Source organism: Lipotes vexillifer, unplaced genomic scaffold (assembly GCF_000442215.2).
Source record: "Lipotes vexillifer unplaced genomic scaffold, Lipotes_vexillifer_v1.1 scaffold466, whole genome shotgun sequence".
Taxonomy (NCBI): Eukaryota; Metazoa; Chordata; class Mammalia; order Artiodactyla; family Lipotidae; genus Lipotes; species Lipotes vexillifer.
Genome location: NW_006796103.1, coordinates 1,868,900 through 1,882,345, shown reverse-complemented (window position 1 = coordinate 1,882,345; position 13,446 = coordinate 1,868,900). Strand labels below are relative to the sequence as shown.

General features: G+C 39.8%; 1 protein-coding gene across 1 annotated transcript in view; it reads right to left on the bottom strand.

The window, feature by feature from the left end:
- IARS1 (isoleucyl-tRNA synthetase 1) overlaps positions 1 to 13,446 on the bottom strand; it is an 82,057-nt gene that overhangs the window by 22,219 nt on the left and 46,392 nt on the right. Inside the window, exons 20-27 of the mRNA XM_007468179.1 lie at positions 13,301 to 13,421; positions 8,925 to 9,016; positions 8,075 to 8,152; positions 7,031 to 7,152; positions 6,483 to 6,585; positions 6,151 to 6,234; positions 3,771 to 3,945; positions 874 to 986 (exon numbers count right to left, since the gene is read on the bottom strand). Coding sequence (XP_007468241.1) covers positions 874 to 986; positions 3,771 to 3,945; positions 6,151 to 6,234; positions 6,483 to 6,585; positions 7,031 to 7,152; positions 8,075 to 8,152; positions 8,925 to 9,016; positions 13,301 to 13,421 — 888 coding nt within the window. The remainder of the gene's footprint in view (positions 1 to 873; positions 987 to 3,770; positions 3,946 to 6,150; positions 6,235 to 6,482; positions 6,586 to 7,030; positions 7,153 to 8,074; positions 8,153 to 8,924; positions 9,017 to 13,300; positions 13,422 to 13,446) is intronic.

Here is a 13,446-nt window from a genome sequence, read left to right as displayed (position 1 = left end):
CTTTCCCTGGCCCCAATTCCTTCTTTCCTAGTTTCCTCACCTTTGGCTCCTTACCACTGTCTGCCCACATGGAGTTCTGTCTACATCATATTTAAGACTCTGTGTATGGGATTCCCTGGTGGTCCAGTGGTTAGGACTCGGTGCTTTCACTCCTGGGGATCTGGGTTCAATCCCCAGTCGGGGAATTAAGATCCCGTAAGCCACATGGCATGGCAAAACAAACAAACAAACAAACCCTGTGTAAAGGCTGGAGGAGGTTGGCTTGCCTCATACGAGGAATCTTCCCCTGTATGTGGCATATTAAGCACAGAGGGACTCCAACAGGTCCCTCACTCTCACAATGGAGACCTTACAACCTATCTGCCTGGAGAAGTCTGGTGAAGAGTGAAGAGAGATGCTGTGATCCATTACAACAAAAAAAGACAGACCCCAGAATGCAAAACTGCTTGTACATCCTCTTCAAGGGGTGCTCTCTAACCACCCCCACTGCTACCCCAGACTTCAAATAGGAGCACGTATTTCTACTAGATAACTTATCAAGTACAGTAATAAGAATTGACTTACTTTTCTATCTCCATGACAGACTCATTCCTTGAAGGGTGGGATTACATCTTACTCATTTTTGTATGACCCAACACTTAGGACAACTGCATGCATAAAGTCACAAAATATCAATTTATGTACTCATTAAAAAAATGCATATGTCAAGAAGTTATAATAGAGGAGTTTAATAAGACCAATCTAAAATAAATAACTGGTTTATTTTACCCTGAGACAAGCTGCCAATACTGTCAGGAGAGGCATAGGTAAATGTCTTCTCCTCTTATGTTCTTATCTTTTGGTAAAGAAATATTCTAGGGAACAGAAAAATACCTGAGCATCTGAGTGTGCTTCAAACTGTGTCGTTCCACCTGTTGCCTGATCAAAGGTGTACATGAGGCGGATATCTTCTTCATGCAATTCATGGCCTTCCACAACAATGGTCCCTATTGGGGAAACAACTGCCACTGTTACTCAATCAGGATCCCACTCCTCAAGCTGCCCTGATACCAATATATTTTGCCACTCTTTAATAAAACCTTCATATAATCAAGCTACACAGTCTTCAAGAGATCATGTCCTCTGGACTCATGTCATTGTTGAGGTCAAGGATGAGACAAACTTTCTTTAGACTGCACCATGCTATCTTGAGGACACTTAAATCACCATTGATATCTACTGTTGTATATAAGCTCCCAGGTCCAAAGACATGTGCCAGAAGGCAACGAATCTCCACCATAAACATGAGCAAGCATGTTTATGATGGAGAAAGCATGCTATAATGGAGAATGCACAGTCTGTAGAGTCAAACTGGACTTAGGCCCACCACTCATTGATTGTAGGACCCTGGTGTTCTATTATCTGCCTATCAGAGTTCAGTGAGGGTGAAAAAAGGTAGACAGTGTGAAGTTCTGAGCATCATGCCTATTCATGGTAGGCAGGATGTATAAATAGCTAAGGATGGCAGTTCCCATCATAAGGAAAGCCTACTATGGTAACTCACAAATGATCTTCTTGGTCTTTGAGCAACTGGCTGTCATTTTCACTTTATGTCACTGCATTCTGAAAACTACTTTGCTTTCCATCAATGCAGAACAGTCCATTCAGAAACTATAGCTTAGAAACTGTAGGCTTTCCATTTCAAATAAGGTTTATTTGAGGAATTTTTAATATTTTGGCCAACTGGTGAAACAACTTAAGATTTGTGACTTGAAGGCTGATCCTTTAATTTTGTTAATTTAATAAATCAAGTTAAATTAGTACTGACTCAACTTTTAGTTGCTAGCCTCTTATGTTTTATAAATTGTACCTAAAAATTTGGGGAATATTAGGGACATTTCCCCCAATTTCCATAACTACCCATCTGATTTCTGAATCTTTAAATCTTTCCTCATGACACTTCCATGCTTATGATTTTCAACTTCAGAGGGAACCCTAACAATCAAACAACTCATGCCCTAGGATTGCTACAGGATGTCAAGTGGCCATAATGAGACCACATATGATTCTAATCATGGCAGAGCTGGGAACTCCTGGGCACCTTGAAAAGCTCCCTAAAGATTTCCTTCAGTGTACTTATCAAAACTACGGTTATGTCCATAATCATAAATCTTTAGTGTCTGCCAGCACCATGAAGGTAAGGACAATGTCTACCTTATTTAACTCTATGTTCCCAGTGCCAACCAAACAGAAGGGCCTTAAAAAATATTTGCTGAATGAATGACTCCAGTCTTGCTCAATTGAGACCAACATATGTATTCTAGATATTTTAGAGAAACTATAGTAAGTTCTGACCCAGTCCTCCTTCACAAGAAGCCCCAAACCTCAATGCTAAATCCCTTTCTCTAAAAATACTTAAGTATTTTAAAATTTAAATTTAGGGGCTTCCCTGGTGGCGCAGTGGTTGAGAGTCCGCCTGCCGATGCAGGGGACGCGGGTTCGTGCCCCGGTCCGGGAAGATCCCACATGCCGCAGAGCGGCTGGGCCCGTGAGCCATGGCCACTGAGCCTGTGCGTCTGGAGCCTGTGCTCCGCAACAGGAGAGGCCACAACACTGAGAGGCCCACGTACCACAAAAAAAAAAAAAAAAAAAAAGAAAAGAAATAAAATTTAAATTTAAATTTTGAATTAAAATTAAAACATAACTTTTTTCTTTTGAATATCTTCTAGTTTTTTTCATTCTGGCACCTCTAAAAAGTCACCATGTTTTTCTCTACAAGCAACATCTGATAACAATAACACTCTATACCACTGGCTGGTGAATCTCAGGGGGTTCTGCTCTCTCACTAGGGTAGATTTTTCTAGGCCCACATTAGCATTTATAGAGTTCAGTGGTAACTTAAGGTCCACCCCTCTGACTCAGTAATTTCTATCTAGAAATCTAGCCAAAAGGAATCAATTCCACAAAACACTTATATGTGAAAATATTCACTGAAATATTAGTTGTACTATTAAAAGAATGGAAACAACCAAAAGCACCAACAATAAGAGACTGGTTAAAGACACTATTCGGGGCTTCCCTGGTGGCGCAGTGGTTGAGAGTCCACCTGCCAATGCAGGGGACGCGGGTTCGTGCCCCAGTCCGGGAAGATCCCACATGCCGCAGAGCAGCTAGGCATGGGAGCCATGGTCGCTAAGCCTGCGCGTCCGGAGCCTGTGCTCCGCAACGGGAGAGGCCACAGCAGTGAGAGGCCCGCGTACCGAAAAAAAAAAAAAAAAAAAAACACTATCCAGTATCCACAGGAAGGAAAATATTTTCAGCACTTACTGAAACAGCATTTTAAAGACTAATAACACACAGAAATGTTTATAATGTAAAGTGGAAATATAGACTAAAAATATAAATAAAAACAAAATAACATAAAATGTAAAAATATATGAGTGAAAAATGTGAAATTTAAAATTATGTGATTTCCATTTTGTAAAGCTGTAATTATATAAGTCAGAATTTTAATAGCACCCCAGCACCTAAGATAACAAATACCAGACAGTAGGCACTCAATCTACATTAAATGGATGGGTGATCGGTTATGGGTCATTTTTATTCTCTTTACTTTTTTTACTCTTTTCTAAATTATCAGAATTATTCATAATAAATATTTTTATGAACAGAAAAAAAAAAGTTCTTATTTAAGAAAAGGCTGTGACAGTAGAAATCAAAGAGGAGCCTAAGTATGAGATACCCATCAGGTTGAGGACACAAACGGTGCCCCCAGTAAAACAGATACCCACCACTCTCCTGGAACTGCTCTAGCTCCTCACTGCTCAGCTGCTTGATGGATGTCATCACCATCTTGAAGGCTCCCTTCAGACGCTTCCCCAGGACCATGTGATCTGGTTCTGCCCTTAGACGAATGCCATACTTGTTTTTATCTGTAGATAATGTAACTTTTCTAACATTCAATTCCTATATTTGGTAGACAGGATGAAATAAAAAAGAAATAAAAACATGCCCACAAAAACTTGCACACAAACATTCATAGCAACATTATTCACAACAACCAAAAAGTGGAAATAACCCAAATGTTGACCAATTGTGAATGAATAAACAAAATGTGGTATATCCATATAATGGACTATCATTTAGCAATATAAAGGAATGGAGCACGCATACATGCTATAACATGACTGACCCTTAGTGCTAAGTCACAGAAGCCAGACACACAAGACCACATATTGTATGATTCCATTTATAGAAAATGTCCAGAGTGGGCATATCCACAGGCAGAAAACAGATTTGTGTTTGCCAGAGGATGGTGGGATATTGAGGGGAAAATGGTGCATGAATGCTAATGGATACTGGGTTTCTTTTTGGGCTGATGAAAATGCTACAAAACTGTGGTGATGGCTGCACAGCTCTATAAATAATACTAATAAATAATTGTATGGTATGAAAAAAATCTGTCCAGATCAATCAAGTTGAGCCTAACGCAACTAACAAGGACTGTAGCCTTAGAAATATGGACTTCATATTTAAGGGTGACCTTTGCTCAAGAAATTTCAAAGCACCACAAATAACTATCAATTAACTAGAAGAATCACTTAATCAAAACATTTCGGGACTTCACTGGTGGTCCAGTGGTTAAGAATCTGCCTTCCAATGCAGGGGACCTGGGTTCAATCCCTGGTTGGGGAACTAAGGTCCCACATACTGCGGGGCAACTAAGCCTGTGCGCCACAACTAGAGAGAAGCCTGCGTGCCACAACGAAGAGCCCACACACTGCAACAAAAGATCCTGCATGCCACACTGAAGATCCTGTGTGCCGCAACTAAGACCTGATGCAGCCAAATAAATAAATAAATATTTTTGGAAAAAATCTTAACATTTCATGTCTCCATCACACTAGTTAGTTAAGGATTACTAACGTAGCAGGAAATGGTGACTGCACAGTAGGAAATATGAAAATGAGATATCATGGAACTGTCAACTGAAGCAAATTATAGGGAAATTTCTGGTTTTGCTATTATACATTATTGTATTATTTGCTCTCAGAGTGATTAAGATATTTTATTTAAATAATTCTATTTTTATCCATATCTTAAGCATTAATTATAGAATTTATAGCTCTTTAGTTATAAACTCTAAGTTTCTAAACAATTATAAACTCCTTGGTTTCTAATATTTGTCTGGAATTCTCAAGCAATTCAAAACCAAATATAGAAATTAATTATTTTCTATCACAAAGATCTAAATACTACCTGTGAAAGGAATAAAAATGAAATTTGAAATATATTTCTTTTTAAAACATTACAGGGTAAAAGCTTTTTGGGAGGATAACTGACACGACAGTTTAAACTTCTGACCCCAAAACTCCACTTCTAGGAACCTATCCAACACACACACACACACACACACACACACACACACACACACCCCTTTTGTCTGTAATCAGAAACCTAAATTTCCAACAATATAAGAGTAATTAAATAAATTATGATGCAGTCAGGAAGTGAACAAAAAGAATAAATTAGATCTCTATGTTTTAACATGGGGTGCTGTTTAAGAAATACTATAAAGTGAAAAAACTAAGTTAAAAACTAAATATATGATCCTCTCTATTCACAAATAAAACCAATGATGTGTGCATGTGTGTATATGTATGTACAAATGTGTGTACACGTATGTAAAATGCTAGGAACAACCCAGCAGGAGATAACCTAGTGAACAAGTAGGTGATGAGACACCAGGGAGTGGCCAGGGTAAGAGAAGACTTGCTTTGTACTCGATGCTAGTGCTTATTTACAACCAGTGTGTGTTTACTTGATACTTGTATAATTTGAAGGAACAAAGATTTTTTTGGTGTTACGTTATCAAAAAGTACTTTGGGGAAGAGAAGTGGATGAAAGGATAAATGATCCAACAAAGGTGTAAAATTCATGGACATTGAAAATCACTGTTAAAGAATTACAATTACATTGTAAAAAGTCATGATGAATATAAAAGCAAAGTGGAAAAGTCCATGGATGGTTAAATTTATGTATATACTGATATAAAAAGGAAAAGGACAAATGATACACTCAAAGTGTAGTTGACTAAAGAGTACTAACCAAAATAATCTTCCCAAGGCAAGAAGTTTGTTTGGACCAAATCAAACAAATCAACGGTCTTACCTCAATGATATACTTCTCCAATGACTTAATTTCATTAAGAGCTTCTGGATCCTGATGAATAACTACAATTTCTTTCAAAGGATACTAGAAAGAAAATGGAAGGGAAAGTTCATAAGCATCCAGTCCTCTAAACTGCAGAAAAATGAATGTTAAATGTTTTTATCTGAATCTCAAGCTCCAGACTAAGCAGGCATAACTAGTACTAAGTCATTCACACCCTTACTGCAGAAAAGAAATTTACGCCATTGCTGGCAGCTCTTTATATTAAGAAAATACTCCAAAACATAATTATTTAGGTATGTGCAATGCAAAACAGAAAAAAAACCTCAAACCTTAATTGGAATAGTTTTGCGGTCTCGAATCACTCGCCCGAGTTCAATCACAGACTGCATTCTAGATACTGCACTCTCGGTTTTCTTGTCAATCAATTCCTCTCTGGTTGGTAGAGGTAGGGATTTGAAAGAGATTAGATTCAAAAGGAGAAAATTCCAAAGAATAGGCATGCTTAAGTGAGGAACAGGGTCAGGCTAGAGATGTGATGGTGTAGCTAGGCTTCCCGGGGAGGCTCTTGGGAAGGACAGCACATGCCTGCCTTTGGGGCACACACTGAGAGGCAGGCAGCAAGCTTGAGCCTGCTGCTTAGTGCCTAGCAGCTCCCCAAAGCTATCCCAACAGGCCTACCCACCCCTACCTGCCATGGCTCTACTGGGGATTCCACACTAAGCATCCCTCCTATCCATTCTGTAGCCTGAGGAGCAGCTCAGGGGGGAGGCAGGGCATGGAGGGGCTGGAACAGGGAGCTCGGGGCCCCACTTGAGTGCATCTCTGGCAACTCTCCTTCCCCTGGCCCAGGAGAGGCTTATGTATATTTGATTCTTACCGAACATGGGGCAGCATGAGGTAGTGGATACTGAATGTGTCCTTGTCCCGGACAGAAACAGGGTCAATCAGTGTCTTCAGATTCTGGTACATCAATTCAGTAAGAAAAGGGGTATAGGGGGCCTGTGTAAGGATAGAAGACATCGGGTCAGTCATACGTAGCCATCATTAACTGATCTCAGGGTGAGAAGCAACTACATAAACATTTTAGAGAAATGATATGGGAATGTGCACAGAAATGAACATGAGGTTACAAAACATGCCCTATGAAAGAGAAATGACGTCGTTTTGAACTTGGTGAGCTAGACACTCATGAAACACAGCAGCAGGACTAACAGCCAGAAGTGCCTAAAACACTCTTGAGGATATCTATAATAAAAACAGGAGTCCCTGACCACATGCCAGTCAAGTCAATATGCAGAGATGAATGTCCCTAAACCTCTGTAAACTGAGGAAACACCACCTGCTTCATAGGATGAAGGGGAATGAGGTCAGACATGAGACACCAGGCAGGGGACCTGGTACAAAGCAGGTTTTCATTCCATGTACGTTTAGGAAATAAATAAAAGCCTTATAACATTAAACTGGAATAGCAGAAATAAGATACAGGAAATTAAAACTGGAATTTTTACTTGTATGTCATTTAATTAATATTTCAATTGATAGGAACAAGTCTTAAGTAAAATACTGTTTGCAATATATTTTTGTTTGGTTAGCTATTAGTTCAAGAACTTCTCCACTACTCACAGACAATTACAGGAATCTACATTAAGATGAGGTATGCCGCTCCTGAGTCTAGATGCAAGGACCTTGACCTGAAATGTACTGCTAAGGGTGAAAAGAAAGAATCCAGCTTTTAAAGCTAATGTTTTTTAGCCCTTATTTGACATACATAAGCTAACGAGATTTCTGAAAAGAAACTAGAAATTTAGGTTATTTTAACACTTCTATTTCTATTTTTAGTGGAACAAATACAGAATAGATACAGACGGAGGACAGTGCAGCAACCGGGCACCACAAGCGGCCCACAGGGCTAGCATCTTACCATAAGTCTGCACAGAGAAAGCAGAACACTAAACAAGGTCTCCAGAGCCATAACACAATCCTCTATCCCATTTTCACCCTAGTGAATAAAAAACACACATTAAACTGTTAAAACCAATAGTTCATTGTAAGAAAAAAAAGAATAAAAAGGGGAAAACTCAACCATAATTAAGTTACCCAGAGATAACTACTTTAAACATTTTAGTGTATGTCCTTCTAGATATATGTACATATACACACATACATGTACATGTGTGTGTAATATAATTTAACAAAAACAAAATTATTGTTTTGTTACGGGATTTTATCATTAACACATTTGAAGGTAGTACTGATGGACAGTGGTCTGGGCATCCCTCACTCCTTGTTTTCTACCATTGTTGCTTATGTACAGCTTAAGTCCTGGGACAGGATCCATGCTTCACTCACCCTATATCCCCAACAGGCTTAAGGATGAGTCTTGTCAATAAGTAACTGTCCCTCTAGAGGTAGAAGTGAGGAGGTGTCCCTCTCAATATCACAGCTCTACCTAAAAACATCTGCAGAATATCTGCATGAATTTATTTCAGATTTTAAGGGGTCTGCTCAGTACAGTCCTGTCTGGCCTGAGACTTTCCCTCTAATATGAATGTCCATAATTGTGCTTTGAAAATATGCAAGGTGTCTTCTAAACTTATGCATTCCCCAACCAACAAATGGCAATATAGTTAATATGCAATTAAAAGGAAAAAGATAGCGTAAAAAAGTCAGAGCATTTGAAAATGCTCTTTTTCCTTTTGGCTGTTCTCATTTTTCCATAATTCTCATACTTCCTACACTTTCTGCTCTTCCCAACAGCAGCCTGCACTTACCTTTAATCTTCTACGGTTCATCCTGACATACCAATTAGTCAGAACATCCACAAACTTGACCAGGCGAGGAACCACAGTATAGAGTCTGTAAGCTAAAAGTAACAACCAATCAGGCAGTGAGAACACATAAGCATCTTGGGTGCTTAGGACAGGGCTGGATATGAGAAAGAGCAAGGCAGCCCCTGCTATCCAAGGGCTGTCACACCTGTTAAGGAGGCAGAAGTACCAAAGTGAAACAATCAAAACTGAGGACGTACTATATAGCTGTCAAAGTGTCTAGGGGCATGCACAAACCACCCTGTGAGCTACATGCAAACTCCCAGTGTCAGTGAGAAAACAGGAAACCCCGTATGTGTGGCTGAGGGGCCGAGGCTGCCTGCCAGATGACTCCATGAGGCACCATTTATCTGGAACTGATATCAGGTGGTAGTACCACAAAAGCCTGACTTCTTCCACTGTGCTACCTTGACCTCAACTAAGACAGACACATAAAAAGCAAAAAGCTTTAATTAGATCCTAAGAGGCAGAGCATAGATAAGGGCTTCTCAACCAGAGCAATTTTGCTCTGCAGGAGACACTGACAATGTCTAGAGAGACATGCTGGTTGTCAAACTGGGGAGGTGGGCACTCTTGGCATCTGGGGGGTGGACTCCAGGGATGCTGCTCAACAACCTACAATGCACAGGCCAGCCTCCACCACAGAGAATGACCCAGCTCAAACTGTCAGCAGTGCTGCCACTGAGAAACTCAGGCAGGGGCTGTGCATAAAATAGAACAGGGTTTCTAAAAGTTAAAATAGTCAAGGAAAGAAAGCTAAAGGAGGTATTGGAAGGAGAGAAGAACCTTGAAGAATCAGAAAAATTTGAAGACTCCCCTGAAGAACTCAGAGGGCAAGCAGGAAGTTAAGGGCATCTAGCCAACTTTGTTTGAGGCCCAGACTTATCTTCAGGATTTTTGCCATTCACCTCCCCTTTAACTGATACTCTCTGTTGCACAAAAACAAACACCAAAAACAAGGAGAGTAAGACCAAAAATCATAAAAACACACAATTTATATTAAGAGTTCAGTGACTGTTAATGAGGTTCCTCGTCTAAGCTAACATAGTGGTTAAGTTGCCAAGGGCAGAGTTGCTCTCTGTTGCAGTTCAAAAAGACTAGCACTGAGGTGCTGCTAGACCAACACCTGGACCCCAGGCCAGAGGCACTCGCTGCTCATACATTTCTAGAGAGGCAATTTTTGTGATCAGAGGCCTGTTCTGTAAAGACAGAGGCCCATCTAAGTTATTTCTAGGGTTCACTACACTTTTCACCTTCTAGGACGCTAGAGTGTTCAAGAGTTGCAACTCTTGTAAGGTAAACTAAGCCCATATATAATAAAAGGGAGCAGCAGCTACCACTGAAATCACTAATACCAACTGCAGACTCTTCAATGATGCTACCTATTTAGTTCTCAGAATTCTATTTTGATGAGGGAGGCAAGCGCATAAAGCTGACAGGTTGGTGGAGTGGGAACTGCACTGGGCAATCTGGGTCTGGAGCCCCTCTCATCGGTTCAATGTGCACCACCTAGCCTCCTGCACCTGGCCCTTACCACTCGGCTGTGTGTACAACTGCTGCCAAACCTCTAGTTCCCAGGCAGACCAGGTCCCAGCCAGAATATACATTCTCAGGTCACAGCCGTTGCTGTCTAAAGATGGCAAGGGCCCCCAGGCAACAATCCCATTCATTTATATCACTCAGGAGGGAAAACTGGACACAGCTATGAGTAGGTATCCCAGGGAGTGTGGTGAGAACCCAAGTGCCGATGTCTGCTTTGCACACTCACTTCCACCTTCACTTATGTCAATCTGTCCCATAGTTCGACAGTCATACGACCCTTATTACATATGTTTAATAGAGTGGGTGTAGTCCTTCAGGATGACTGATAAAACATTCAAAATTTCCTGGACTAACCATCCTATTGTGCCAAGTACAGAGGCACCAACTATTTCACAAAGAGGTATGTACCAGCTGAGGAATGGAAGAACCCTGTATGAACCAGATTGCTCTGGCCCCTTGAATCCACTGGAGTGCAGTATCTGAAGAACAGCACCCGGCAACCATAGGATGCTGGGGGAGGCTGGTTTATGTCACAAGGGTGCACACAGGGATGCCATCTTTTCTCCCCTGCCCACAGACTTTATCAGACCCATCTCAGGTATCCAGGTTAACCAGTTTCTGGAATTTCTCGCCTTGACTTACGGTTGTTCCATCTCCAACTTCTAGGAAACCAACATAACCTACTTTTCCAACCTGTCTAAAACCAAATTCGTTGTTGTTAGGTAAGAGAAATGTGGGGAAATGTCAACATCATTATTATTTTTTTGTATTTCCTAATTTTTCAGGCTGAACAGGGACTACTTATTTAATAAAGTAGACCTAAAAATAAATGAAAAACATATTAATAACAACTACTACTTATTAAGTACCTATCATCTGCTAGCTATTGTATGTACATAATCTCCATCTGAGCCTCATATTAACTCTTACCAGGCATTTTTCGGAGAAAGAAATTGACGCTCATAGGTTAGGTAACGTTTCCCCCAGGGAACAAGTGGTGCAGTTGGGTTTTGAACTCATGGGCAGCCACTACTGAAGCCTGTGATTCCATGGGCCTGTGTGGTATCTGTGGAGGGGTGAGGTCACTAGACATCCCCTCAAGACAATCTCTAAGGCCTTGGAACAACACATTTCTACAACTAACAAGCCTTAAAATTATATTTGAGAGGTAAAGAGAAATATTTATTTATCTATTATTCTGTATCTCTCAAAATTTCTATAAAATTTCCTCTGTGTTTAGAGAGCCCAGAAATAAACCCAAACACCTACAGTCAATTAATCTTCTACAAAGGAGGCAAGAATATACAATGGAGAAAAGACAATCTCTTCAGCAAGTTGTGTTGGGAAAGCTGGACAGCCACATGTAAATCAATGAAATTAGAACACTCCTTCACACCATACACAAAAATAAACTCAAAATGGCTTGAAGACTTATAAGACATGACACCGTAAAACTCCTAGAGGAGAACAGAGGCAAAACATTCTCTGACATAAATCATACCAATGTTTTCTTAGGTCAGTCTCCCAAGGCAATAGAAATAAAAGCAAAAATAAACAAATGGGACCTAATCAAACATAATCTTTTGCACAGCAAAGGAAACTATAAACAAAATGAAATGACAACCTATGGACTAAGAGAAAATATTCGCAAACAATGTGGCTGATAGGGCTTAATTTCCAAAATATGTAAACAGGTCATACAACTCAATACCAAAAAAAACAACCCAATCAAAAAATGGGCAGAAAACCTAAACAGTTTTCCAAAGAAGACATACAGATGGCCAAGAGGCACATGAAAAGATGCTCAACATCGCTAATTATTAGAGAAATGAAAATCAAAATTACAATGAGGTATCACTCACACCTTTCAGAATGGCCATCATTAAAAAGTCTACAAATAAAAAATGTTGGATAGGATGTAGAGAAAAGGGAACCCTCCCCTACACTGTTGGTGGGAATGTAAATTGCTGCAGCCCCTATGGAAAACAGTATGGAGGTTCCTTAAAAAACTAAGACTAGAGTTGCCATATGATCCAGCAACCCCACTCCTGGGCATAAACCTGGAGAGAACTTGAAAAGATACATGCACCCCAATGTTCACTGCAGCACTATTTACAATAGCTAAGACATGGAAGCAATCTAAATGGCCACTGACAGATGAATAGATAAAGAAAATATGGTACTTATACACACACACACACATATACATATACAATGGAATACCACTCAGCCATAAAAAAGAATAATTTCATTTGCAGCAACATGGATGGACCTAGAGATTATCATACTAAGTGAAGTAAGTCAGAAAGAGAAAGACAAATACCATATGATATCACTTATATGTGGAATCTGAAATATGATACAAATGCACTTATTTACAAAACAAAAACAGACTTAACAGACATAAAAAAAAACAAACTTATGGTTACCACAGGGGAAAGGGGGTGGGGGAAGGATAAATTAGGAGTTTGGGATTAACAGATGCAAACTACTATAAATAAAATAAACAACAAGGTCCTACTGTATAGCACAGGGAACTATATTCAACATCATATAATAACCTACAGTAGAAAAGAATATGAAAAAAATTTATATATACACATTTACATTTCTGAATCACTGTGCTGTACACCAAAAACTAACGCAACATTGTAAATCAACTATACTTCAAAAAAAAAATGTCCTCTATGTTTATAAAGAAAAACAGTTAAATATCAAAAGGACAATTATAAAGAGAAGACTCCTTATTCCTGGGAGAAGGCCCAAGAGAGACACACCTGCCATTTCAGTCTCAAAGAACCCAACGAGCGACTGCATAAAGGACAGGACCCACCGGTCTGTGATGTTGGTACTTTCTTTAAGCATGTTCTCGTTGTAAAGGAATTCCATTTCTTCCTCCTAGGAAGTGACAATTATTGAAACA